Source organism: Scophthalmus maximus, chromosome 8 (assembly GCF_022379125.1).
Source record: "Scophthalmus maximus strain ysfricsl-2021 chromosome 8, ASM2237912v1, whole genome shotgun sequence".
Classification (NCBI taxonomy): Eukaryota; Metazoa; Chordata; class Actinopteri; order Pleuronectiformes; family Scophthalmidae; genus Scophthalmus; species Scophthalmus maximus.
In genome coordinates, this window is record NC_061522.1 from 11,730,452 (window position 1) to 11,758,074 (window position 27,623).

A 27,623-nucleotide genomic window follows, 5' to 3' on the forward strand; every position below is an offset into this window, starting at 1 on the left:
CTATCTATTTATCAATACACTGATCAAAACTGCGTTTATCAATATGCTTTATTATCAATACTCTTTACCACAGATGGTTGAAACCCATTATTTATCTCTCTCACACACACACACACACACGCACACACACACATACACACACATCAAAACCTGTTATTCCAATACTTACAACTTATAGTGAGCAAGCTGTACTTTAATTTTTGCTATGAAAGTAATGAACTCGATTTAATATATTCTACCACGGACCACACAAACTCTGCTATACAATTCACATTTCCTTAATAATAGACCTAATGTATTTGCCATTCAACTTCATTTATCAATATAATATATCACAGGCAGGTTAAAATTGTATTCATAAATACAGTATATCTTATTGGTTGTCATTCATGAACTATTTTTCCATACAGTTTACTATTTAAAGTTCAGAAAACTGTATTAAACTTTACTGGGGGTCGTTCATAAAGTATCCTAACCATACATACCACAAACAATCCATAAACTCTTTTATCCATACTGTTGTTGACTTCTACGAAACTTTATTTATCCAGATGTTTGACACCGTATAGGAACGTTTGCATTCGAGCATTTGTTCCGTCGGACTGTTTTTGTGATACACCGGGGGCGGAGCAGCGGGAGTTTTGATTTGCTCAACGCAGAGAGAATGTTTACACTTAGCGATATAAACAACTGACTCTACGGCGACGCTTGTTTTCGCTTAACCACTCTGCGTTCATACGTGTTGTTGAATTAAAAAGTTTTAAACTCAGGTCAAGAGTCAAACGAATGTCATGTTAGTTAACACCCAGCTACTCGCTCGTTGTTTGGGAAAAGTTCATCTCCCTCAGTATGAGCACTTCGGGTCCTCCTCTGAAGAAGAAGAGCTACATGGGACAGCACCAGATCAAGAAGAAACGAGGGTATGTCACAGTTTTCACTTCGTTTATAATGTCAGAAGAATTATGACTATAGATCTCCCCTGTTGCCAGGAGGCTTCTTAAAATCTCTTTATTCTACGTGTGCACATCAAGTGGTGAACTGTGAACTTGCATTTTTCTTCTGAGCACAGCTTCCAGGCTCCTGATGAGCCCCTACACGGAGACAGACTGCTGCCGAGAAGCTGTTCTCTGTCAGGCAAGACAAGCAGATCAGAAAACATTAGCAGAGACAGCCTCGTGGTGAGCGTGACAGTATGACATAATGTTTATGACATCTCTTTCATTAAAAAAAAAAAAATCACAAATGACCCGTACTGTTATCTGTCATAGGGTGGAAGAGCAGCGTTCGTGTTGGGAGAATCCACTTTAGCTCTTGATGAAGAGATGCTCCAGGTGCTGGATGCTGTCGACCCTGTAAAGCCAGCAGCTGACCATGCTGCTTGTAGAGTCGCACAGGAAGAGCCAGCATTGTCAGCACCTCTTCAACCCACGGGACCCCACGTAGCCCCCGGCGCAGAGGGAAGAGTGCGTCGGCGTAGCGGTGATTGTAAGAGACCAGGATGGACAGCTGACTGCAAAGACCTTGCTCAGAAGCTTCTCTTCAGTGAGGATTCAGAGGAACATGCTCAGAGGGGTTCGGAAAGCAGTCAGTGGGTGATAGCTTCTGCCTGCATGAATGGGCTGCCATGTCAAAACATAAAGAGAAGCCAGCAGGCAGGCAGCTCCAACAAGTGAGTCTGAATTTACACAATTTTGCCTTGTTTTTGAGTTTGCTTGGTGTTTTAGAAAGCAAACTCAAGACCTGCCTTTTTAGTCTAACTTTCAATCGAATTTTATGTGTGTAAAAAAATGTGTGTGTGTGTGTGTACTTCTCTGTGTACTTTCTCTTCCTCCGTGGTTCCACAGGCAGAAGCGTGCATCCAGAAGAAAGAGCTCTCCTGACACCAAAGAGGAGGGTGGATCAAGCAAGGATGCCGATCACCCTCTTGGTGCATCCAGAGACTACATCTTGTTCAGCCCCACACGCCTCGCAGCTGCTATGAAGAAGGCCAAACTCCAGCAGTCGTTACAGAATCAGTCGGCCTCTGTGCTCACAGTCCCCACTGGATTAGAGCTCAGTACTATCAGTGACTCTTTACCTCAGCCAGGTGAATTTATCCACAGTCATAAAACCTTTACCTTATGTTGTAATTTCTTTGTGTTGTTTTCCCACACATGTTCACACCTTGTATGAACCTCTATCTCATGCCCATTTTGCCTGATTTGTACTGAAATACATTCATATCTTAAAGCGTGTTCTGAGTATAGACCGAGATACCAGAGCTCAAAGTGCCTACAACTTTATTTGATGCCACAAATGCCCATGGAGAATATGTTATGTCTCCTCTGCTTTAGACATTGCGTTGTGCGCTCCCTTGGAACAAGCTGAAAAGCTGCTGTTATCCAGTTGGGGTTTGCCGAAGCCTGTCCTGGACCGCTACCAGAAACATGGAGTGACTCGCATGTTTGAGTGGCAGGCTCAGTGCCTCAGTGTGGGACACGTGCTACAGGGAAGAAACCTGGTATACTCTGGTTAGTGATCTAAAGAGTCAGTCACTGTCTTTTCTTCAGTTTTCCTCCTCTAATTTTGCTCCTTTTAAACTTTATACTCTTTATATTTTTCAGCCCCCACGAGTGCTGGAAAAACTCTGGTGTCAGAGCTGCTGATGTTGAAGCGTGTGTTGGAAACCAAAAGAAAAGCTCTCTTCATTTTGCCTTTTGTCTCTGTGGCCAAAGAGAAGATGCACTATCTTCAAGTGAGGAGTAGTAACCTGAAATACACATTGATGTTATTATGGACAAAGTGTTGTCTGTCTGTGTTTTTATCTCCATTTGAATGACTTGTGTTTCTGCACCTGCAGAGTGTATTTGAAGAGGCAGGAGTTCGTGTGGAGGGATACATGGGCAGCACTTCAGCTGCTGGAGGGTTCACAGCGCTGGATGTGGCTGTTTGCACCATAGAAAAAGCCAACTCTCTGATTAACAGACTCATTGAAGAAGACAATATGAGTCTACTAGGTAATACATCTTTGGTAATTGTGCGTAAACCTGTAATAAGTTGTTAATGTATCAGGAGATTGAGAGATAATTCATTTATACAGCTGTTTTGATTCATCATTTTGTCTGTTTCTGAATTGTGAGAGTTTGCTCTCTGACTTATATCACTGTAATTTAAGTATCTCACGATATGGATCGGTTGGTTGGACAATGTATTTTTCACTATTTTCTGACATTTTATAGACTAATGTACTAATTGACAAAACAATTGATCAATCTCTAAGGAAAATAACGGTTTGTTGCAACCGTAATCATGTGTGTGTGTGTGTGTGTGTGTGTGCTTATGAATATTGAACCTAAAGTGTGAGTGTGACAGTGTGTGTTTTATGTTTGTGCTACCAGGTATGGTGGTGGTGGATGAGTTGCATATGGTTGGGGATTCTGGAAGAGGATACCTGCTAGAACTGCTCTTAACCAAAATCCGCTACATAGCACAGAAGCAAAACACCACAGGGTCTGTTTGTCGTACTACTTATTTCTGTATGTACAGTGTTTGAAAATCCCACTCATCAGTTCGTAAGTATCTGTCTGTGTACATTTCTCTCCACAGGTCTCTGTCTGATGGTGTACAGATAATAGGTATGAGCGCCACCTTGCCTAACCTCACCCTCCTGGCTAGCTGGTTGGGAGCAGAGCTTTACCAGACAGACTACAGACCTGTACCCCTCCAGGAGCATCTCAAAGTGGGCTGCAATATCTACGACAAGAGCCTCTCTGTGGTCCGACAGTTCACTCCTGCACTCCTCATTAAGGTGATTTAGGGGGCTCTTCCAGTATGTGGGTTGTCGTGATTGATGCATACTTTCTCATGACCAGTAATATAATCATGTGCTCTATTTTCTGCTTAAAGGGTGATGACGACCACATAGTAAGCTTGTGTTATGAGACGGTGAGCGAGGGCCACTCAGTGCTGCTGTTCTGTCCCTCAAAGATCTGGTGTGAGAAGCTTGCAGATAGCATCGCTAGAGAATTCTACAACCTCAGACATGCTGGTATGAGACATGTAAAAGTTTATTCTAATAAAATGCCACCAGTACATATTACATTTCAGAGTGAGGTGAAGTAAAACCATTCCAGAAGTAGTAAGATAAGTAAAATTATTGTGCATAGCTGTGTGATGTGGATAAAGTCTCCTGAATTTAGACTACGGTGACTTTCTTTCAGATCGTCAAGGCAACGCTGACCTCCAGCCAGTGCGTCTGGATCGGGACGGACTAGTGGATGTTTTTGCCCAGTTGAGACGAACTCCTGCTGGGCTAGACCCCACCCTCCAGCGAACGGTGCCATGGGGGGTGGCCTTCCACCATGCAGGTGAACAAGCTTAGACAATCACTCAACCACAACAAGCTGTGGGCTGAATGGGCTCGGGACCATTGCAGCCTCCTGTGTATACCAGATAAAAGCTGTGTCTGTTTCATACTCTCTCTGTAGGTCTGACATTTGATGAACGCGATGTATTGGAGGGAGCTTTTCGTCAGGGCATGGTCAGAGTCCTGGCTGCCACTTCTACCCTCTCTTCGGGAGTTAATCTCCCAGCCCGCAGGGTCATCGTTCGAACCCCGACCTTCAATGGACACTTGTTGGACCCACTCACGTACAAACAGATGGCTGGACGAGCAGGGAGAAAAGGAGTAGACACTACAGGTATGGAATAAAGACATCTAATAAAGGCAAATAAATTGATAGAAAAGATGGTTAAGAGAGAGGTGGATTATCCCTTGTAAATTGTTATTCTGGTTTTGGTCAGGTAAAAGATATAGACAATTCTCTTCCTTGATATGATGTAATTTTATTATTCACCTTTCAGGTGAAAGTGTGTTGGTATGTAAGGAGGCAGAGCGTCAGAAAGGTATCAGCCTCCTTACAGGTGCTCTTCAGCCAATCAACAGCTGTCTAGTGAGAAGGGAAGGAGAAGGTGTCACCACTAGCATGCTGCGAGCCATCCTGGAGGTACGATTGATATTTAAACCTTAACTTTAATTTACTGGATAAATGTAAGCCATTTCCTGCTTTTTTGCACGGTGAAAAAATTTTTTTTTGCCGCATGATATTTTGTTTTGTGCCTAATTCATATTGTCCCAAATGACAGATCATTGTTGGCGGTGTAGCCAGCACTCCACAGGATGTGAGGTTGTATGCTTCGTGCTCTCTTCTGGCTGCCAGCATGAAATGTGACGACAAATACAAATCAAACGAAGAGACCAACAAAGGGGCCATTGAGGCCTGCGTTGAATGGCTGATGGAGAATGAATTTATTAACATCCAGAAGGACGGACAAGGTACCGCAATAATCGTCAGAGTACTATATTTTTATGTGCCATGTCAACATGAGGGATGAGAGTAGTATGTAGTCCTATTAGGCAACTTTAATTGAATGTTGTTAGTGTCAATGCAGTTGTCAGTCAAACTGATGCATCTGACATTTGCCCTTCTAACACAGAAGGAATAATATTCCATATTTATACCTCATACATTGATTAAATGAAAGTTTTCTCACCTTTGCCATTACAATAACTGTTGTATATCATGTGATGTCTCTGCATATCCAGAGGAGCGATACTGTCCCACTCAACTCGGCGCTGCCACCCTGTCCTCCTCGCTCTCCCCTCCTGAGGCTCTCGGAATATTTGCAGATCTCCAGCGTGCCATGAAGGGCTTTGTACTGGAAAATAATTTGCATATTCTCTATCTGGTACAACAACAATGTTAACTCTCTCTCAAACTCTATTCACTCCCTGTTATCCCTGAACCCTCAACAGACCATTCATAATAATAACTAAATCTCGATTCTAGTTTCTGAGTGTCCCACCTCAAACCCATTTAATCCAGACCAGCTGTTTGTCCAAACTCTCCTCAGATTACCCCGCTGTACGCAGAGTGGACAACCATAGATTGGTATCAGTTCTTCTGCCTGTGGGAACAGCTCTCATCATCGATGAAAAGAGTAGCAGAGCTGGTGGGCGTCCAGGAAGGTTTTCTCGCAAGGTCTGTCAGCAGCAAAGTTGTTGCCAAGACAGAAAAGCAGCGTAGACAGATGGCAATTCATAAACGGTAAAGCACACTTATTTTTCCAATTACGTATGCTATATATACTGTGTACTAATTGTCCCTCCTGTGTAGTTTTTTGTTTGTTACTTTAAATTGTCCAAAATGTCACTGACTTACGGAATTACTAAAATGCTATAAACATGTGGCTTGGAAAAAACTGACCAAATCTAGTACTGAATTATAGTTACAATTACACATTGGATTAATAATAGTACTTAAAAAAGTAAGTTCTATTTATAAAGGTAAATGTAAAGCGAACCATCTTTTTGAAAAATTGCACTCAAGGTAAGGCAAAATCACTACAGCTCTTTAATTACTGTTGCTTTGTGAAGTTTTAGTGTTTTTTTTGGTTACATTGTGCCTTTATCCTTTACATCCTTTTCTTTGTTTTCACTATACAGGTTTTTCACCACGTTAGTGCTGCAGGATCTGGTGAATGAGGTGCCTTTGGGAACAGTGGCGTCTAAATACAACTGCAATCGTGGGCAGTTACAGTCTCTCCAGCAGTCTGCTTCTACATATGCAGGTACATGCTAAATAGTGTCGCTGAGGTCTACAACACAGGAAATGTTAGACTGTAGAAAAACGCCAACTTTGAATTCTACAAAATATTAAATGGAAGAAGCAGGAGCACTTCAGAATGATTTATATACAGAACAGGTTTCATTCCATTAGCCGATATTTTGGCACCTATATGTCTCCTTCAGAGCCACATACTGTATCCATCCATCCAAGTGCTCATGCTTATTGCATCAAGTTACTGTGAGAGGGTTCACAAGGTCCTTGTGTGATTTAGACTCAGAGGGCATATGCTTAAATGTGGCTTATAACAATTCTGTCTGGGAGTGAGAGTCTATATCATATGACCATTGGGCTTATTATCAATGGTTGATACAGAAACAGCAAGAAACTTTAAGAAAAACAGAGCCAAACAGAAAGCCATTACTCATTCAATGAAAAGGATAAATTGCTGGCTCAGTTGTGCAGCTTCCAAAAACACTTGGTCTTTCGCGTTGTGCTATCCCTCAGGTATGGTTACAGTGTTCTGCAAGCGTCTGGGCTGGCACAACATGGAGCTCCTGTTGTCCCAGTACCAGACCAGGCTGAGCTTTGGAGTCCAGAGGGAGCTGGTCGACTTGGTCAGGGTTTCGCTCTTGAATGCAACACGAGCCAGAGCACTCTACGCACAGGGGCTGTGTACTGTTGCCGAACTAGCCAGAGCTACTGTGGCTGATGTGGAGAAAGCCTTAAGGAATGCAGTCCCATTCAAGAGGTACGTGTGTATGTTCCAATAACATATGAATAAATATTAGGTAAACAAATGTATTTGTCCCTCGACAACACGCAGGCACAAGGCCTCTCATGACAATGAACAATTCAATAAGTACCTTTATCCAAAACAGTGAGACTACAGAAACAGTATTACATTATAAGTATATCAAAACGTATATATCACTCAAAATAAATATACTTCAGGTCCAGTACTGTAAATCCCACTTAAAAAAGCAAGCAACTGTAGCATCAGCACACAGTTTTAATCCCTCTGCAACATGTCCAGCAACATGTTCATGACCAAATGTAAAGTCTGTGGTGCACCGTCTTGTTTTCCTCAGCTCCAAACGTGCAGTGGATGAAAGTGAGATGGAGGCAGCTGAGAGACGGAGCATTCGCTGTGTCTGGGTAACAGGTGGGCGGGCCCTGACGGAACAGGAAGCAGCTACTGAGATAGTTTCTGAGGCAAGGCTCCTCCTTCAGGAAGACCTGGCCCAGCTAGGAGTTCAGTGGGACCCAACGACACTTCCCGGGGCTCCTGCTGTCAATCCAGCTGACCATCACAGCAGTGACTCAGGAGCATCATCTGGCTTGTGTCTTAGTTCACAAGAAGCACAGACAGATAACACAAAAGACGGGCAGGAGGGAGACGGGATCAAGAAAAGTAAGGGCAGAGATACAGACAGACATAGAGAGGAGGATTCTAAAATTGAGAAAAGAGTGTCTGAAAGAAAAATGGAGAAACCAGAGGGTGAAGACAGGAGAGAGCCAGAGAAGGCCCAACCTGCTGAGAAGGAAGTAAACAGAGAAGATCATATGAAAGACCCAGAAATCCGACAAACAGATAATGAGATGCCAGTGGAAAGTATTGAAGAAACAAAAAAAGCAGAGACATATAAAAAGCTGTCGAAGGCAAATGAAACAAAAACTCTAAATGAAAAACAAGACAGACAAATGCCCATAAGGTCAGAGGAGAAAGGAGTTGAGAAAAGTGACGGAACAGTCTCAGCCAGAGCCGGAGGTCAAGAAGCGAAACGATCCATTCCTGAAAGGAGCCTGACACAGGAATTGGCTGAGATTGTATCCAGTGCTCTGCTTCAATCGCTGACACAACCTCAGCCCACACCTTCTCCAAAGCCTCCCCCTCGCTTTAGAGCCCCAATATGCTGGGTTAAGGAACAACAAAGTGTTTCCACAAGCGCTTTAAAAGGAGATGGTATCACAGGTCTCCCTGCCTCACCTGTGCACAGAAGTGGACTCAAACACTCAAGAGCCCTAAGCAAAGTCCTACATTCATTACAAACTGACAAATGTGCACAAGATAATCTAGAGACATCCAACCTGTCACAAGTCCAGAAATCAGGACCTGCAGTCCAGCTTCCTACTACTGTTCAAGCTACTGACCCTGTGCAACATACTCCTCCCACAGTTTCTGCACCTACAAATGCAGATACATCAGCTTCACCTCCGTCTGTTCAGGACTCGGCCTCCTCATCCTCTCCTGAAGCCAAGCGAAGAAGAGTAGGGGACGGAGAGGCAGAAAAGTTTTCATCTCCTGAGCTGTATGCAGGAGATGAAAGAGATGAAGACGTTGAGGGAGATCTGAAAAGGGCAGAAGAGAGTTTTGGCAACAGCTTTGAATTGGACACTCAGACAGAAAGAATTATTGTTCAACAGAGGGACGGGAATGATAAAGGAGTAAATCGGACGGTGGAAGAGGAGGAAATGGTAGAAACAGCCTTAGAGCTGGAGGGTGACACAGATGAGGGGAAAAATGGACTTGCCCCTCACAACCAATGTCCAAGATTCAATATATCTCTTACAGATAGCCAGATGGAGCTCATCCTTAATACCAGCCACCAGGTGACTGTCCACATTCATCAATTGTTCATGAATTGCAAATAATACATACTCTATGATGAAAAGTTTAGTCTTTTTAGGGATTTTTAAGCACATGCTGTTTGTTTGCTTTTTCAGATTTCCCCTTGTCCTGCTCGTGATGATAACATCAAAGACAAAAATGAAGTTGGTGATGATGATGAAGCCCCTGATGCCAATCAGGTTACTTCTGAGAGTCTTAACCGAAGCAGTAGTTTCCTGTTTGACAGCTTGTATGACAGCGCTCTGCTGGCTGGTCTGAGCCCACAACAGATCCTTCAGCAATCTGATGATGAGGAGGAGGAGGAATCTGTCGGCCATGAGGTCAAAAACGAGTCCCCCCTCCCATCAACCCAGGATCGACGACGCAGTGAGCTTCTTGCCAACCAGCAAGCGGAAAAGCAGGAGGCGATCCAATGGGGCGAGTCCTCCTTCAACTTGTCAGAGTGGGGCGACTCGATGTTCGTGGGCGAACATTTTATGGAGAGGCAGAGTTTGCTCAGATATACAGAGAGAACTGAAAAGGGGCAAGAAGGCCTCCATCATCAAGCGGAACCTAACGCAGAACATGTTCCGCCTGAGGAACCGCGGGCAGATTCACCATCTGAACCTGGTCAGATACAACAACGACCACCTGACAACACTGTTACTAAAAATGAGTGTGATAAGGAAACGGCTACCAACACTAATGTGAAAAATGACAATAAACCAGGTGACAGGCAGGGAAGGTTAAACAAAGATGGGGAAAAGCAGGAAGAGAAAGAAAAAGAAGCAGTACTGAATGTTTCATTGTCAGATAATGCACCTCAAAGTAATCTTCACTGCAGCCCTGGTTTACAAGAGATCTTTGACCGTTGGCCCAGTATGTCTGACCAGTCCTGGCCAAACCCTACGACAGGCCACACACTCACTCAAACACACACTGCCGCTGCAAACACTGCGGATGCCACTGATCTACCTCAGCCCGCAATACAAGTGGGCAGAGAATTTGGGAAGTTAAAGGTGCAATCTGCTGCTCCTGCTGAGAGTAATTCTCAATCAGCAGGACCCTCCAGCCATAACACTAAGAATATAACGGAGAGACCAGGATCTGCAGGTGACCTTATCCCCCCTACCCAGGAAACACCACCTGTCACACCCAGAGTAAAACTAACCACCTCCTCAGTCCAGTCGCCTCTCACCACCCAGCCACATCACCAGTCGACTCCCTCAGCCCTTCCTCTACGGAAACGGACTGCCCCAACATGTTGTAAATCTCTCCTAGGACACAGTGATGGTCAGTCAGGAGCTGCAAACACTAAAGTGCCCAATGCTATGTCTGTTAGGAGCCACAAACACCAGCTGAGGCAACCGAAGTCTACAACCACAGACACCATGCCCGAATCAGAGCTGAGGTCTGTTCCACACCCGTCTTCAAAAACCAAACCCCTGCCACACAGCGACCAGAACCACAGCTGTCCTCCACACTGTGCTTCTCCATCCACCACCCGGCCGAAGCCGCCATCTGACACGGAATCGCCCGTGATTGATGAAGGCTTCTCTCTTCAGCTGTCCCAGGATGCTTCACTCTTCCCGAGCAACTCGGGGACCTTCTCCATCATAGACGTGGCAAGTGACAGGGGCCTCTTCGACACCTTCGTTGAAGAGTGGAAAACAAAGGAGCGGTACTCTCTGGCTCTGGCCTGTGAAAAGAGGGAGCACAGAGAGCAGCCTGAGGGGGAAATAGGAGGGAAACACAAGAGAGGTAACCATAGAAGTGAACCTGCAGTAAATGTGTGATTTAAATTCTTAACAAGCACTTGTCCCAATACTGACTTCTCCTACCAAGTATTGTGCAGAGAAATAATGGTTCTCCATCTTTTACTTTTATACCCTAAATATTCTTTCTTCTCATCCCATTCATGTGTTAATCTGTGCAGCATCAGCAGCTCATCAGAAGCTCAACAGGACTGATGGTTTTCCAGTAAGAGACAGTGATGGACTGGTGCTGATTGGACTGTCTGTCTGCTGGGGAGCAAGAGACGCCTACTACATATCTCTGCAGCAAGAGCAGAGCAAAGGTATCGACTTGTACACACATGCAAGTGCACACAATCCCAAAAAAAGAAAAAAAATGTCCCTCGTGCCAACTTGTCTGTTAACTCTCAGGTTTGAGCTCCAGTCTGGCTCCTCCTCCACTGGATGGTGATCTGCCAGTAAGTGAGAGGCTGGAGCAGGTGAAGGCTTGTCTGGGCAGGCCGTCGACCAGTCCTCCTGGGGGTGTGGTTGTCACTCATGACATCATCCAGGTGTACAAGACGCTGGTTCTGAGCTGTGGCATCAGCTTAGAGGGTAACTGTGAAGATCCCAAGGTGAGAAAACAGACTGTCTGTTCAGGTCTTTGTACTTTTGTCGAAACTGTAAGGATTACACTTAATATAATACTATGCACTGAAATGGCAAGGCAACAAAAATAAGTATTATTCATGCAGCCCCATAGAATGTATATAAAAATGGACGTATTCACCAGGTCCGAAAAAGTGACGCCAATGCGGAAGTGTACAAGCTCTCAGTCAGGCCCACCCCTCGCTCCTCCAAATATGGTTGCTTCTGGTTTAAAAAAAGGAAATCTTGATGGCGCTGGTAAAATTGGAAATTCAAGGCGGGAAAAAATCCATTATCCCTAATCCTCCCTAAAATGTCAGAAACTTGAAACTTCTATGTTCCACTCAGGTAGCGTGCTGGCTGGTGGACCCAGGCAGTGAGGAGAGGACTCTCCCCAACATGGTGACTGTCTACTGTCCTGAAGAGTTACCTCTGTTGGACGGACTTGGAAATGCCCATGCACACTGTCCTCGCGTTAGGGCGGCGACCAAGAGTGTGCTTGTCCATGCTGTCATGAACCACGTCACCAGTCTGCTGGAGCAAGACGGCATGCTCGGTATAAAGACTGCAAAACCTGTCAATTGTACAGTACTGTAAGCAGTGGGCAGAAACTTTGGTTTAATTAATGTTTTGATGGCATGTGTCAGATTTATTCAGGAGCGTTGAGATGCCTTCGCAGGTATGTTTGGCCCTGTTGGAACTGAACGGATTAGGCTTCAGCGTTGAAGAGTGCGAGAGACAAAAGCATGTAATGCAGGCCAAACTCACAGCGCTGGAATCTCAGGCATACGACCTGGCTGGACACAGCTTCTCCCTCACCAGCATCGACGACATTGCTCAGGTGCGACACATTCTCTCCTCTATCCTGGTCATGTTTTGGAACCAAATTCCAAAGTCAATTGGAGTTAAAAGGTTCTCCAAACTCTTGTATATGCTAGGTGTTGTTCTTGGAGCTCCACCTGCCTCCAAACGGTGATGTGGGTGGATCAAAAAGTAAGAAGACTCTGGGCTACACCAGGAGAGGCGGCGGCAGAGTACGACTCGGAAAGCAGTTCAGCACCACCAAGGTGAAACCACTTTGTATCACATGTCACATTATTGCTGTCGCCATCAAGTAGCACCATAATATTTGGGAGATGAAATAACCACCATGTTTAAACTGACTTTTAAACAACGTCGGCAGGATGTCCTGGAGAAACTTTGCGCCTTGCACCCGTTGCCAGGCGTCCTTCTGGAGTGGAGGCGGATCACTAACGCGTTGACCAAAGTGGTCTTCCCCCTGCAGAGGGAGAAGCAATATCATCCCACACTGGCCATGAACAGAATATATCCCATCGCCCAGACACACACAGCAACAGGTAAACCACACACACAATAAAACAATTGCGTGCCTGTCTATAACATATGTGAAGAGGACACACCTTAATGTCATTGGTGAATTCATTCGACTTTGCAATACAATCTTGAAATCAATATAAAGCATGCAGTGACCGGGCTCATTCCGCTGTTAGGTAGAGTGAGCTTCACCGAGCCAAACATACAGAACGTCCCCAAAGACTTTGAGATCTGCATGCCCACGGTGGTGGGCGAGAGCCCGCCTTCACAAAACGGCTGCCGATCGACCAACAGACAAGGGTACGTGTTATCTCTGAGCCAGCCGTTCTCAACGCAGGGTTTTAGACCCTCAGGGGGAACCTGAGTGGCTCTCAGTATGTTCCCAGTAGAATGAGAAATAATTTAATTTCATGAAAGAACTGCCGTTCTAATCATAACTTCCTCACTTATGATTTTCACTCGTGAAAAATAGAAATTAAATAAATTCAGTCGTACACTGGCATTGAGGCACATTAGCTAACACCAGCACTTACTATATTACTAACTACAGATTTTTTAATCCATTTTACTAACTTTCAGAAACACTGAGTCTATATAAATACTCTCATATTATAATTGTACTCGATATATTGTCCAATGATGTTATAATCATAAATGTTATGTTTTTGACTACATATAGTAATATTCAGAATACCAAATTTTATGATATGGACAAGTAAATACAGGAAAAAAATTAAAATAAACAGGAGTGACAATTTATAAAAGCAAAGGCAGTAGGTGGTTATGTGAAAAAAAGTTAAATGAAATCTTACATTTCCTTGGTTTTCATCAAAGACCATGTTTAAGGCTAATCACAGTCACTGTGCTTGAAAGAATTAGACGTTTTTTTCATGATGATAAATCTTTTATTCTTCTGTTACAGAAAGACGAGACGCTCTGCGGTGCCTTCAGTTACAGCTGGAGCTGAGGGACAAGGCCCGACCTTCTCCGTCAGCATGAGACACGCTTTTGTACCTTTTTCAGGTTACTATGAGGATGTAGATGTTTTGTGTGGTTGATCAACCTTTTCTGTCTGTAACTTGGTCTCAGACGACTGTGTCTCGTCTGGTCTTGTTTTTTCAACAACACTGCAGGCGGAATGATATTAGCAGCTGATTATTCCCAGCTGGAGTTGAGAATATTGGCTCACCTGTCCAAGGATCAGCGACTTCTACAGGTCGGTGTTGCGTATAGAGAATGCGTATATGAAAGGAAACCCTTGAATATCAAACATCAACACACAGGTGAAGAAATGACAGATCTTCTGCGTGTTCTCCAGGTGCTGAACGGAGGAGCAGACGTGTTTCGCTGCATCGCCGCCGAGTGGAAAAGTGTCGACCCAGAGGCTGTGACCGACAACCTCAGACAACAGGCAAAACAGGTACCAACTAGGAAGGAGAGGGGCGATAACGTAGACGTGCATTAACAATGGGAAGCTCACCACGGTGTGACATGCGTGTGCATTTGCAGATTTGTTATGGTATCATTTACGGGATGGGAGCAAAGACATTGGGCGAACAAATGGGCGTGGAGGAGAACGACGCAGCCTGCTACATAGAGAGTTTCAAGGCCAGATACAAAGGTATACAGATACATACATGTTCAATCTAATGTATTTTCTTATTTTTTATGATATCAAAATTGTGTATATAAATTTGTTTAAGGAACTGGGCCTCCACAAATATTCCAGCAGATATAATGAAAAGTCTAATAAATAACTGCCCAGTAAAATTTCCAATCTGGAGACATTAAACTTCTATGTTCTGTTCCTTGGTTTCAGGGATAAATGCTTTTCTTAAAGAAACAGTGAAGAAGTGTACGAAGAACGGCTACGTTCAGACTCTGATGGGCCGCAGGAGATACCTGCCTGGAATCACCAACAGCAATTCACATGTCAAAGCACATGTGAGTGTAATTGTACTTACCTGCATTTATTTACGTGCAGTGAAATTCATGTGATTATTATTATTTCTCTTCCTCCCTCCGTCAGGCAGAGCGTCAGGCAGTGAACACGACTGTGCAAGGTTCGGCAGCAGACATCGTTAAACTTGCCACCGTGAACATCCAGAAGCGACTGCGAAAGACGTACCCTGCTGCGCCACTGTCTCATCAGCACACACACTCAGGTGACACACACTTTAACCAATCAAAGACTATACACAAAGTTCCCCCACTGTAAACTAAATGTCTGATAATGTCAATGCTGTCCCATCATATAGCGAGCAAACCATGCAGGCCTGGGACGTCTCACCCGAGCGGAGCCTACTTTGTCCTGCAGCTGCACGATGAACTCATCTATGAAACCACAGAGGAAGACATCATACAGGTATGGGAACGACTTACTGGATTGTCAAGTCCTCTGTAGTTTACTTAAGATATTGATCTGGATTTCTTCATTGGGAACAGATGGTACTGTAATATATATATTCCAACCATGACTAATGAAGTCTCACTTAAAGCTAAAGAGAAATGGAGCGACAACACGAGCATTTACCTGTAGATATTTTAACAAAGATAAATTAACAAAGAAGCAACAAACAAAAATAATTTCTGGGTGACGCAGTGTATGCTTGCACATTCCTGTGAGTAGAAGTTTACAGCACAGTCCGGAAAAGACCACGTGTGTATGTATATTTTATATAGTTATTTGTTTCTCTCAAAACCCCTTTTGTCAGATTGCTCAGACAGTCAAGAGGGAGATGGAGTCGGCTGTAAAACTGTACGTAAAGCTCAAGGCCAAAGTCAAGGTGGGACCCAGCTGGGGGAACCTGCAGGACCTCGATCTGTAACCAGAACGTTTAATATCATCTAATTGCTGCTTGAAATTCTGTGATGCATGTCAATACTTGTAATACATTATTTTTAATCAATACATTGACAATGATGAAATATAAGAATCTAAGATGGCCATGATTGCTCCATGAACTCTAAATGAACTATTGAATGTATTTATAAATCTACTTTCTAGTGTGTCAAAAGAGTATATACTGTTTTACGGGGGGGGGAAATGATTTTAAATACTGATAGATACTCGACATGAGATTTTATGTACGAGGATATTGTTATTTAATAAATTACAGTTGTTACAATTATCTATAAATGTGCTGATTATTTTCTGAATCCTTTACGGGAAAACATGACTTAGTTTACGGTGAGAAGCTGGAACCGAGGAAATTTTTGTTTGAAGAAAAAAAAACTACGTCTTGAATTTATTCTGAATTCTGTCAGATTTTTTCAGCTCTTTGGTGCATTTACAAACAGACTCGGAGCAGCGTTAGTCTTGAGGACATCCTTAAATCTCACATTTTATTGGACCATTGGTTGAGCTGTCTGTCACAAGAACATACATCATTATCAGAAACTCATTAACACTTGTTTTTACACTCATGACATTCACTGCACAAGAGGTGTTGTGAGTATGATAAGTGAAGTTCAGCCCCTCTGGTATCGGGCAGAGACTTTCATTTGTGTGACTCTAGTCCTAATCATTGTGAAGACGCAGCTGATCAATCTGTTGGTTATAGTCCGTACATAAACTGGATTTTCAAATCAAATAGATTCCATTCAAAACTACATTGACATTATTGCCAATTTGATGCATTCCAATGACGACTACTTCAAAGACCCTTTCTGATTCAACCTCCACCTGTCGATCAACCAGTGCACCATGACTCCACAGAGCTCAACACAGGCTCAATTTCACACGAGAACAATGAGTAACAAGTAAATAAATACACGTCATGGACACACATCCATAAACAAATGCAAGAAATACATGGTGAACAGCAAAGTTGTTGTTTTTTTTCTTAAAAAAAAAAAAAGGTGTTTTAAAAAGAGTCGGTGTCTTATCCCAGATGTCGGTACAGATGTTTCATGTTGGTGTGAAAACAATCTGATGAAGAACATAATGTTTTCCCAAATGTGTTAATGAAGTCATTACCTTAGCATCTAATGACATGGGTCGGACGAGCAGCTTCAGCTACAGGTGGTTTGTGAAGAGCAACACATCAATCCACTTGGAAGCAATATGACAATATGAAGCGTTGATGCTGTGTCGAGTCGACATCAAGACGTGTTTGTTGCCCCTTAATGTTTGGGTGATACCAAAACCTTGTGATATAAATGTTTTTTTATGATGCCCTCATGATCTGATGATGAACAGAACCATCATCTGCAGACACAATGATAATCAGCATCTTTGGTGGTTGCGCCATTGTCCACTGACCTGTTGCACCTTTAAATTGTACTAGAGATACAGACCGGGCCTGTTGCTATGAGGGGAAATGACCAACAACTGGATCATTCTGTGGTCCGTGATGTTTTCAAAAGCAATAAGAGGGACTCTGAGGAAGAAGAAGATGTGATGCCGACAGACCTCAAATCCGCTTCAACATTCCTTGCAGATTTAAAACAGAAATTAGACCAATGGGGCTTTATTTCAAAAGTATGCAGGTTTCTGTAAACATTTTAGTCAGACTCACTGCCACAAACAAAGAGGTTATTAATCAATTAAGGCATCGACACAGGCAGAGCTGTGCATTTCACCAGAGTAGAAAACAGAACAGAGAAAATATATGTACACAGGTACAGTTAAGTGCTACTCAGGCAGCCTCGTGTTTCAACTGGCTAGAAAAACTGTGACCAGAATTCTTTTTTTCTTGCTCCATAAAGTACAGGGGGGGGCGTGTGCCGGGGGCAGGAGCTTTGCCCTCTTCTGATAGAATCCTGAGGGAAAGCTCTTGACCCCGGCCCAGGTTATTGGGGCACAACAATTTACATGAAAGGGAGAGTAAGGACACAGGGCTCGAGGACGACGTTTGAGAAAGGTGTCATGGCGTCTCTCCGTTGCGGGTGAAGTAGTACCTGACGGGCGGCCCGGGGAGGTCTTCGTCTCCATCTGCCTCCGGAGCGAATGACACAGTCAGGTCTACATAGCGGCGGTCCACTGACGGCTTGATGAGCTTCTGCATCCTGCAGAGTCACAGAGTTTGTCTGTTAAATCTGTTAAGTGTTTCTGAATGATTTACAGTTGGCTCAGAATAGCCAAAAAACACTTGACCAGCAAATCTCAAAATATAGACACTTAGGAAATGAGTAAAAAAAATAAAAGTTTTTAGGTGATGCACTCACGTCAATTTAAGTCTTTTTGAGTGTCCAGGCATCACAGGCACATAGAGCATTTTCACACCATGGACAACCATAGTGGGTTCAATTCCATACTTTTCCTGAAAGCATCAACAACATGTTATTTGACAAAGACACAAATAAGATATGAAAAACCTGCAGCAACTGCATCCTTATTATCAAAACATCAACACCGTACAATACAATAATGTTTCTCACCCTCACTGCATTCATCAAGTCAGAGAGGGTGAAGTCCTCATGGCCAAAAATAGTCCAACAGTCCCAGATGGAGAAGAAGATGTTGTCTCTGGAAAGAAGAAAAAAGAAATCATAGAACTCAGCACTTGGTGCTAGCATGTGGCTGAAACTTTCCCTTTGTTTCTGTGATGCTTCAACAATAGTAAGGCAGGTGGACTGAGAGATAGAGAGACTGACAGAGGGTACTGATGCTCCCTACCTGATAAGTGTCCGTTTAACTGCGGCAGGCTCGGTGAGCACCACCACGGGGATGGCCAGGTTGAAGAAGCAGTTTTTGAAAGATTCAAACTCGTAGCCTCCAACCACCTTGATCAACTCCAGGGCCACCTAGGTACGTCGAAATGATAACACAGAAAAGTCAGAACAAATGGACAAAAATGCTGATTGTCACGCTATGAAGCAGTAATGGCGATAGTGGTGATGAAGCAGAAATGCTGAATAGCAAAATTTCACGCGTCTGTGAATCGGACAGTCAGTCTTTTTCCTCAATATCTAACTTCTTGGAAGAACAGTTTAAAAGTTTGTGAAAGATGAGCACAATACACAAAGGCATTGAGCGACTCTCCTCACCAGTCCAGCCACAGCGGCTGTTGCCGTGGCAATGGCAGGGATGATCTTGCCGGCGATGCGTTTGGTCTTGAGTCTGTCTGCCGGCTCGATGGAGTACATCCTCGCTCTGAGAGAAGACGCTGACGTGACGAAGTCCATGTGGCCGTTGGCGTCATCGTCCTTCTCGAACTGCAGCGGACGCATCTGTAAGTTGTCTGCAGAGAACGTGTGAAGGCACAGACATTACCACCAAATTAATACCACGGGATATAATAATGATATTAATAACTAGTCATCTTTTTTTTTTCTTTGTGTACCGGGTGTGACACGGTCAGCAACGATGGCCTGCTCCAGCTGTGTGATGGCCTCCCTCTCCTCTTCGCTGCTTTGAGGCATCTTCGTCTGTTCAGGCTTCTTTACCGTCTCATCCGTCTCTATACACTGGAAGAGACCGATCCACAACATTCAACAAGTTGTTTTTTTTTGTACACAGAAATCTTGAACCAGATCAGAGAACAAAAATCATACTTTCTCTGAAGGCCTGTACTCCGGAATCTTGACATCTGATAGAATCCTGCTCACTGCCTCTTTGGAGAGGTCCTGATAGATGGAAAAGTTTAGTCAGTCAGTCACTTCAGTGTGTGTGTGTGTGTGTTCGAGATAGAGTGAGCATGAGTGCACACAACCTACCTTTTCTGAGTAAGGGATGTTATAAATCCCGGCGAAAAGCCGAGCAGCGCTGACAATGAAAGTGAAGTGCCTGATGGGAATAGAAGAGGGTTTGGGAGCTTAGATGTGAAACATAAAAAAAACAAGAAGGCTTGAACTCTAATATGAAAGAACGCAGCACTCACAAAGAGTCTTTCAAGTCAAAATCAATGGGGGCCGGAGGTCTTTTAGGAGATTGCCAAAACAAACCTAAGGATGAGGACAAAGAGTTAACTGTGTATCTTGCTTTTATGTACATTTCATACTGTTATGTATATTATATTACTGTAACATACGTTGTTTAGTAAAAAACTTACTTCCATCTTTTAACCTTGTGTCCAGGGGGAAAGAGTACAACAGTTGCATGGCCTACATAAAAAGAACACGGGGAGAAGGATAGTCATGTTGTGGAGCTTGCACCAACACATTCATACATAAAAACACATTTTCTATGAATGTGTTTTTATGGGCAGAGACTTTTGAATTACCTTTCTTTTGAAATACTTTTCAAATTTCAAACGAGCAATAGCGATGCATTGTTCCCACTGGCTGGGCCGTCTGCTCAGCAGCTTAATGACCTGAAACGACCCCTCCAGGCTTTGCCCTGCCTGCATCCTCTACAAACACACAAACAAATGATCTTTTTATTGGATGTATTACATTTAAAGGCTATGTTTAATAAATGAGGAAAAGCATGCATGGCGTAGAGTCTCACCTGTAGCACCGCTTCAGCCGAGGAGTGGGTCTGCCAGAATAAGCTGTACACGCAGGGCTTGTGGACAAATGCATTCTCAAACTACAAAAGAAATACACCAAAATTAGGAAAGTACACTGACAAATACTTAAATAAAATAAGAAATAAATCATCACGTGCAACATGAAAGAGGGATTCTGTCAGCAGACCTTGTCTCTGGCCCACTGGATGGTGTGCTCGATGACAGAAGGGAAAGACTTGAGAGTGCAGAATGGGATTTCCTCCTCGGGGGGGTCTCTCTTGCAAGCAGAAGGTGAGATATATGTCAAAGCTTTGTACTGAGACAAGGTCTCTGCCTAGTATGTATGTTTGTATGGTTTAGCACTCCCAACCTCACACATACTCACATGGCTATTGTATGACTCTGTCAAATTTGGCACAATGATTTCTGTGTGTCCTTTAGTTCCCATGGTGCCAGAGTCCAGGAGAGGTCTCAGGTTGGATAGGCAGCGACTGAAAATTAAATTCCAGCAGCAATACAATATGAATAACCATTTCATGAAATACCTTCTCAACTCCATGTGTTTTAATATCATTTGCACCAACCTGTCCACGTATCTCCGGGCCTCCACGTTGTCCAGCGCAGTAACCACCAGGTTCAGGCGGGTGTAGAAGGAGTCACTGTAGATGTTCTCAGTAGCAGGACACACCTTGTTCAGGTGAGCATCCACATTCAAGTCGGGGTTTATATCGTGAGTGGCTTCTGCTGCTGTGGTGCTCTTCGGTTTCTGAGAAAAAAGAGAAAAGTGTGTGTGTGTACAGTACGGTGGGTGATCTGACTGGTTTGAGTTATTTAATATTGAGTTTACCGAAGTGCAAAAGGAAGAGGACATGTACCTGTATATGATGCGGTCTGAAGAGAAATTGCCTGTTGAGGTTCGACTTTTCTATAAGATCCGGGTCTGTGATGCACACCTGAGGACGGACAGGTACAGCGTAGTAAGTTTCAGAAAAATTTTGTATAGAATCTGAAGAAATGCAGTAAGTGAAAAGAAATGCCCACCACTCCCGATCTCTTTGCCAATCCAACCCCGAGCAGAGCAAAGTTTTTTAGCATTTCACAGCCAATGGCACCACATCCAACCTGGAAGAGAAGGCATTGTAGGGTTTACTCAAACATTAATGCAATTAATAGGAAAAAAACGTTCAATATACTGAGAAAACCTTACCATAAAGACTCTGAGCTTGTGCAGTTCAAGACACATGGATTCACCAATGCAAGCTCGTAATCCATCATACCGATCGCCCCTGGGGAGGAACTCCTCCGCAGCGAGAGACTGAAGAGGCCTCACAACTTCGATGGCATCGAGGTAAAACTAAACACGGAAGGAGATGACGTTAGACTGAGCATCATTATGCTTTGGAAAAGGAGTTCCAATTTAGTAACGTACCCATTGCTGTAGAGGCGCAAACTTCCCTGTGATGGCCTTCAGAGCTTCCTGGCTAGCTAAGCCTCCTACGGCTGCAGCTAACGGAGGAAGAGTTCCCATGGCTGTCCTCGACAGGCAGCGCACCAGCTCAGCATTAACAGGAGCCTGGGAGGAAAGAGGGGAAGAGAAAAAGAAAGATATTGTAGATGATCTGTGTCAATCTCTGCTGGGAATTAAACGTGAATGAAAGCTGAAGGGATAAAAAACAGAAGAGAAAAGACTCACTTTGTTCCTAAGAGTGGCATTCACTTCCTCGGTTAGCTTCAGCAAAACCTCAGCATCTTGTAGACACCTGATGGCATTAAAGTAAAACTGCTCACAACTGAACATGTCGTATTTCAACGACTTTCAACAATCAGGACAAACGATATCCTCAGGTGCTGTTGGAGAACAAAGTGTCGCAGCAGATTGGACCGAGACAGTGAGAAGTGGAGAAGTATTGTAGTTACCCAATATTTGGAAGTCTGCTATGTTGATCCTGGAAGGTGTCCAGCGCCAACATGGCTGCGTGGATCTGAAGTGGAGCCTGCGGGGTAGAAAGGATTGTGAGGAAACCAGTGCCTTGACACAAATAGTGAGGTGTTTGTGAACTGGAGTATGTATTACACAGCAAGGTTAATTTAGTAAGACTTGGTAAATAGCGATCTTGTGATATTTATCTGGCTTCACTAAGATTAGCAACCTGTGATAAGCTGGTTATCACAAGAATCTGTCAACCCACAAAAATAAAACAGAAGCCAAATGGTCTGTTTGACTTTTATAATATAATGTGACTGCAGAACTTTTGAACATGTAGGAATCCTATAGATATAATGGATCCATTATTCCTGAGAGCTGATTGGTTAGCAGTGTTGGTCCAACTGAAACTGGAGAAGGATTTGTTGCATGTGCTGATGTGCCATGGTGAAGTCATTTAGCTTTGCTGTAGAACTGGTTTAAGCTAAATGGTCTTCAGGAACAGCTTCAAACACTCACCTCTGGTTTACTGAAGTCTGGTGTGAGGACCTGAGGATCATTCAACTGCCTCTCTATCGTTTCCTGAAATACATAAATGCATACATTTAAAGATGCACACAGGACGACTATGTTCATTTGGAATTTTTTTGGGAAGTTTGTTTTTAGGTTCAACAGCAATATTTGTGTTTAATGCAACACTAATTAACTTACAAATGTGAATGTCTTCGGGGTTTTCACCAGGACAAAGAAACCTCCATGTGCATATGGTTGTAGTTGGGATGTATCTCCTATAGCAAAACTGTGAGGGGAAAGGACTAATAACATGCACACAGACGCGTACACGCACACACAGAGAGAAACCCAAAAAAGAGGGACAAACGTGGCTTAGATTAGATCACTAAACTTATGTCAAATTATACAGAAAACTTCTCATCAAATCTGCTCTTGGAACAGCTGAAAACATGAAATGAGTGAAAGACAGTATTAGTTCATATTTAAATTAACCACAATTGTATTCTCAATGTGTTTACATCTCTGATCTGTGGGGTTTACTGGTATGATACATTTACAATGATAAACTTAAGAGAAAAAGCTCCATAAAACCATGTAATGTACTGAATTCCTTATCAGCAGTATAGACAGAATACCTGAAACCTCTCTTGCAGTGCCATTGAGTTCCACCATGCCGTTGACCTCTCTGAAGACAACACTCTGGCCTGTCTGTAGGCCGTGAGGCAGGTTGTCCATGCACATCACCACCCCAGGACTGTCCTGAAGGGGCAAAAGTCAAGAGAGGATTTGTGAAATATTGAAAGTTGACACAGTTTTGTAGACTCAGGTTTCCAATGAAAATAAAAAAAAAAATTATAATTTCTCAATAATGCAAAAAACTACCTGAGTGATACTTTGAATGAAAATCTCCTTGGGCTCCTCTCCTGTGGGATCAGATACCTCAAACTCCTCCCCAAAATCGCAAAACACCCGCACACAGATGCCATACGAGTCACAACCGATGAACTGCCGCGGACAAAAATGCAAAAGGGATTGGTTTAATATTTGACTGTTTGCGTGCTCCACATCCACAAGACATGATTTAGTTCATGCTCTGTGATGTATGGCCACTGTAAAGACTTACTCTGATGGGGGGTTGTTGTGAGTGGCAGAACTCATTCACTCTCTTCTGTAGACTCAACCGGGCTTCAGTCATAATCACACACTGCAGGACAGAGCAGAGCAGACAGACATTAAATGTTACCTGCAGTTTGCAGCAGAGTCTGGAGTAGAGAACAAAGCAGATGTGAATTAAGGTTACGTGAAATATGGATGAAAATGATGATGAGATACATTTTTTAGGTAAACAGGTGATGCAGGCAGCTCAGGAACCTGTCAGCGCCCAGTCACATCATCCCTAAAGGTTTTATTAAATCCTAAAGTGGTTTGAGATGTATGACCCTTCAAATTTGGACCTTTAACTGCATCATTCCCACCATGATAGAGAGAAGTTTTTCCCTTTTTAACCCATGTTTTTGGTGAATTATGACAGTATGGAACAACTGAGCATTTACACTGACAGCTGTGAAGAGAGGCTTTTATTAACATTTTGGAGTTTTTTCATCACAGCATTTTGTTTCTATTGCAAAATTCTATGAATCAAAGCTGATAACAGCTTCTTTTCTCCGTGAAAGAAACAAACATTACTAGTCTGCCGCATTTCAGCATGTCTACAGTAACTGGGCATTCTTAACACTTGCGTACAACATGCAGGGGCAAGAAAACATCAGTGAGCCCTTAGGATTAATCTAAATTTATGTACAAATTTGTCTTACAATATATCTCAATCCAAGTTATGTCTATGAATACAACATTCGAATTTCCACAGTGTAAGTTGGAGTCCAGTCAATGAAACAAGAATGGAAGTGTATGTATGACCAATATTGACATCTCAAACTGTTACAATTTGAGTCTGCCATTCACAAGAATCATCTACTGATGTAAACCATGACTCACAGAAAAAAAAATCTCCCAAGTCTGATGATCAAGACAGAAAATGAGTGCGTGAAGCTGGAAATGGTTACATCTTCAAGTCATCTCAGAGTGTAGATATTCATCTGTCCACTTGTGAGATGATGATGATGATGACATAGAAGTGTGGCTACTCTCTCCAGAACCGTAGGGAGAAAGGAATCACTGTCGCTGGTTAACATCTTTGTTCCGGTTGCATGGAGAACAGTGATAAAGCCATGACATTATGAGAAAGCTGCAGCTCTCTAAAACGAACATCACTGGAGCCTGACGTTTGCCAAAGAAGGGGAAAATGTTTTGAGGCCTTGCGACACTAAGGTTGAATTGTTTTGGATGAACACGCAGACACGATGTATGGGGTAGAAAGGGCACCGCATACATAACATCATAACAGTGGTGAAGCAAAGCAACCATAATGATTCGGGGCTCTGCTGCCTCTGGGTATGGACAGCTTGACATTATCGCGTGTAAAAGGTCAACATTATCCTGAAATATTTTCAAGGATAGTGTCAGGGTGGCTGTCTGCCAGCTGGAGCTCAGTATAAGTTCAGTCATAAAGCAGGACAGTGACCCTAAACATCAAAGTAAATCCACAGCAGATTGACCTTAACCCAGTGGATATTCTGTGGAATGAGCTCAGAGAGACATTCACATCAGATATCCTGGGAATGTGGCAATATAGAATTTTCCAGAGGGACCGCAGGAAAACAAATTTTCACAAAGTGACTAAGAACAACCCATTAAAAGTTTCCCACAACCCGCGGGTCAATCACAGATTCTGAAAATCAATATTTCTCACCTGGTACTTGCTGAGAAAGCTGAGATCTGTGCTGTCACCCAGAGCGGAGGAAGACATGTCGACGTGAACATAGGGGTTCAACTCTGCGACCCGAGGGCACACCGTCTCCACCCTGAGGCGGATGAGAAGGTTTGAGAGACGGGACAAAGAAACGGAGAAGGAATAGAAGAGTTTGCCCGTGTGTCAAGACTACAAGACAAAGTGTGCGTGACTGTGTGATATGTCAGAGTACATTACCTCTTTCTCTGGCTCAACACATCATCTGTGCGGATGAAGAAGTTGGAGCCAAGATCCCACGTCTCACAGTGCTTTGTGTCATGGAGGGTGACCGCCTGCACACACACACACACACACACACACACACACACACACACACACACACACACACACACACACACACACACACACACACACACACACACACACACACACACACACACACAGGGCACACATGTAGACAGACTGCAGCCAAGGCACTGGGAACCTTTCGGATTAAAACATTATGTACTGTAGGTGCTGGACAATCATATTCAGGGAGCGTACCTTCACACCAGCCAGGACGATGTTCTTCGCTGTAAAAGCAGAAATCAAGTCATGTTGCGAATGCAGACAAATACTAATGACAGTAGCAAATACATGTGTTAACATAGCACCACAGAAGAAAAACAACAAAAGTGACGTCACCTATCTCTATCCCCAGTCCTCCCATCCCACTGAGGAAGACCGATGACTGGGCCATCTGGTGCATGGCACTGTCCCCCAGCACATACCGCTGGCGGCTGGAGAGAACGGGGAGAGGAAGAGCACGGGTGAGGGGAAGTGAAGACAGGGGCACCAGGTTACCGTCCTCAGTCACATCGGCATCGCACCGCTGTCACTTCCTGTCTTGACTGACTGCGACAGCAGCGGAGCCACCGGACACACTTGCCTGTAAAGAGAGTCGTCAATCTCCATGGAGTCTGCGGCCATGCCGGGGTGGGGGGGGGGAGGAGGAGGGGGTTCAAGTGTCCGACAGATCCCGACCACACCTACGCCACGTACAGAAACACACACAGCGGTTACAGAAGCTGCCGAATGACTCCAGCGGTTCGCGGCAAGTGTCGAAAGAGAAGCAACGCCCTGCCCCCTTGGGTTAGCTGGGTTAGCTAACCGACTGGAACTCTACCCGGCAACGTCGTTGACCTGACGAGTGTCCGCCGCGCTACGAGGTGACGACACCGCCTCGGAACCAACGGGGCGACGTCTCAGTCGCAGCTGAGCAAGCTAGCTGCCGTTAGCCGCCGCGGTGACGCCGGTTCGTCTGTGAACCCGCCGAGGAAGACGCTGTGTGCGGCTACAGCTGCTAGCTAGCACTGGGTGCCCCTGCCTCCCGGTGCCGGGTGGCGAGGAGGACACTTGTCATGGACTCATTTAAAGTGATGACACGCACGTTAGGCTACAAACGACCCCGCAGAGCAGATAACTGGTTTGGGGTTCTACAACTCTAACAAGCGATGTGACTAATGTTGTCAATATTGTTTTCTTTTAGATAGAAATAATCATAGGAAGCCACCTGCCAGTATGCGCGACAAGCTGCGGCGAATGAATGGCTGTGACTGGTTAAAAACTTGGAGTGCTTCCGGGTTACCCTGATCACGTGACCGAGGTCATCCGTCACACTCACTCATGGATGATGAACACACACCATCCATGTCCTCGAAACGAGACTGCAGTTTGTGATTATATGTATTTATTTTGAACGTGTAATTTTGACGAACACTTCTGCAGTAAATTACAGTATTTGAAATACAGAATATTAATTCAGAATTTCACTAATCTGTCCCAAAAAGGAATATCCTGCGGGGACATGTTATATCTCATACACTCAGTTGGCAGTTTATTAGGCACACCTAGGTAAAACTAATGCAGTCTCATACAATATGCCCTGGATTACATCTTCCCCTCATAAAAATTATACTTATAATTATAATAATTACTTTATTGAAGAGATGTTGAATCAACTGTATAAATTTTGATCACTTAGGAGGATGTAGTTTGCGGTGCTGTTGAAC

At 43.8% G+C, this 27,623-nt stretch overlaps 2 protein-coding genes across 3 annotated transcripts; one reads left to right on the forward strand and one right to left on the reverse strand.

The window, feature by feature from the left end:
- The first annotated feature begins 80 nt into the window (after nt 1–80).
- polq (polymerase (DNA directed), theta) lies at nt 81–16,063 on the forward strand. Its single transcript, XM_035636490.2, has 35 exons — nt 81–920; nt 1,070–1,178; nt 1,269–1,669; nt 1,845–2,086; nt 2,334–2,510; nt 2,604–2,734; nt 2,840–2,996; nt 3,378–3,489; nt 3,586–3,787; nt 3,886–4,027; nt 4,200–4,346; nt 4,467–4,679; nt 4,843–4,985; nt 5,125–5,314; nt 5,585–5,727; nt 5,893–6,086; nt 6,485–6,609; nt 7,113–7,356; nt 7,697–9,218; nt 9,333–10,977; nt 11,153–11,293; nt 11,382–11,584; nt 11,946–12,153; nt 12,245–12,438; nt 12,536–12,664; nt 12,781–12,955; nt 13,109–13,232; nt 13,855–13,955; nt 14,066–14,148; nt 14,251–14,352; nt 14,442–14,553; nt 14,752–14,876; nt 14,962–15,097; nt 15,191–15,297; nt 15,647–16,063. The coding sequence occupies exons 1-35, from the start codon at nt 850–852 to the stop codon at nt 15,758–15,760; spliced, it is 8,364 nt and encodes a 2,787-aa protein (XP_035492383.2). The 5' UTR covers nt 81–849; the 3' UTR covers nt 15,761–16,063.
- A 182-nt stretch (nt 16,064–16,245) lies between these two features.
- On the reverse strand, nt 16,246–27,156 carry uba6 (ubiquitin like modifier activating enzyme 6). 2 transcript variants are annotated; one of them, XM_035636492.2, is made up of 32 exons: nt 26,738–27,156; nt 26,501–26,600; nt 26,257–26,351; nt 26,116–26,144; nt 25,810–25,904; nt 25,573–25,684; nt 23,887–23,967; nt 23,646–23,768; nt 23,399–23,522; nt 22,962–23,065; nt 22,770–22,832; nt 22,244–22,320; nt 22,020–22,086; nt 21,756–21,899; nt 21,534–21,680; nt 21,368–21,448; nt 21,202–21,279; nt 20,911–21,092; nt 20,712–20,817; nt 20,514–20,603; nt 20,326–20,406; nt 20,099–20,227; nt 19,928–19,979; nt 19,757–19,820; nt 19,593–19,662; nt 19,431–19,502; nt 19,220–19,343; nt 18,924–19,117; nt 18,553–18,680; nt 18,315–18,402; nt 18,102–18,196; nt 16,246–17,942 (listed from the first exon to the last, which is right to left on the reverse strand). In XM_035636492.2, the coding sequence occupies exons 2-32, from the start codon at nt 26,539–26,541 to the stop codon at nt 17,801–17,803; spliced, it is 3,078 nt and encodes a 1,025-aa protein (XP_035492385.2). In that variant the 5' UTR covers nt 26,542–26,600; nt 26,738–27,156; the 3' UTR covers nt 16,246–17,800. The 2 variants fall into 2 exon arrangements, with proteins under 2 accessions (XP_035492385.2, XP_035492386.2); XM_035636493.2 differs by having other exon boundaries at nt 27,125–27,143.
- Between the last annotated feature and the right edge of the window lie 467 nt (nt 27,157–27,623).

Excerpts from the sequence above, each read along its gene's own strand:
- polq (XM_035636490.2), top strand. The coding sequence starts at position 850 with ATGAGCACTTCGGGTCCTCCTCTGAAGAAGAAGAGCTACATGGGACAG. Across the intron at positions 1,670-1,844 it reads CAGGCAGGCAGCTCCAACAA|GCAGAAGCGTGCATCCAGAA; the intron begins GTGAGTCTGAAT and ends GTGGTTCCACAG. Across the intron at positions 4,680-4,842 it reads AAAAGGAGTAGACACTACAG|GTGAAAGTGTGTTGGTATGT; the intron begins GTATGGAATAAA and ends TTCACCTTTCAG.
- uba6 (XM_035636492.2), bottom strand. The coding sequence starts at position 26,541 with ATGGCCGCAGACTCCATGGAGATTGACGACTCTCTTTACAG. Across the intron at positions 25,905-26,115 it reads TCGTCCTGGCTGGTGTGAAG|GCGGTCACCCTCCATGACAC; the intron begins GTACGCTCCCTG and ends GTGTGTGTGCAG. Across the intron at positions 19,663-19,756 it reads TTTGACTTGAAAGACTCTTT|GCACTTCACTTTCATTGTCA; the intron begins GTGAGTGCTGCG and ends TATTCCCATCAG.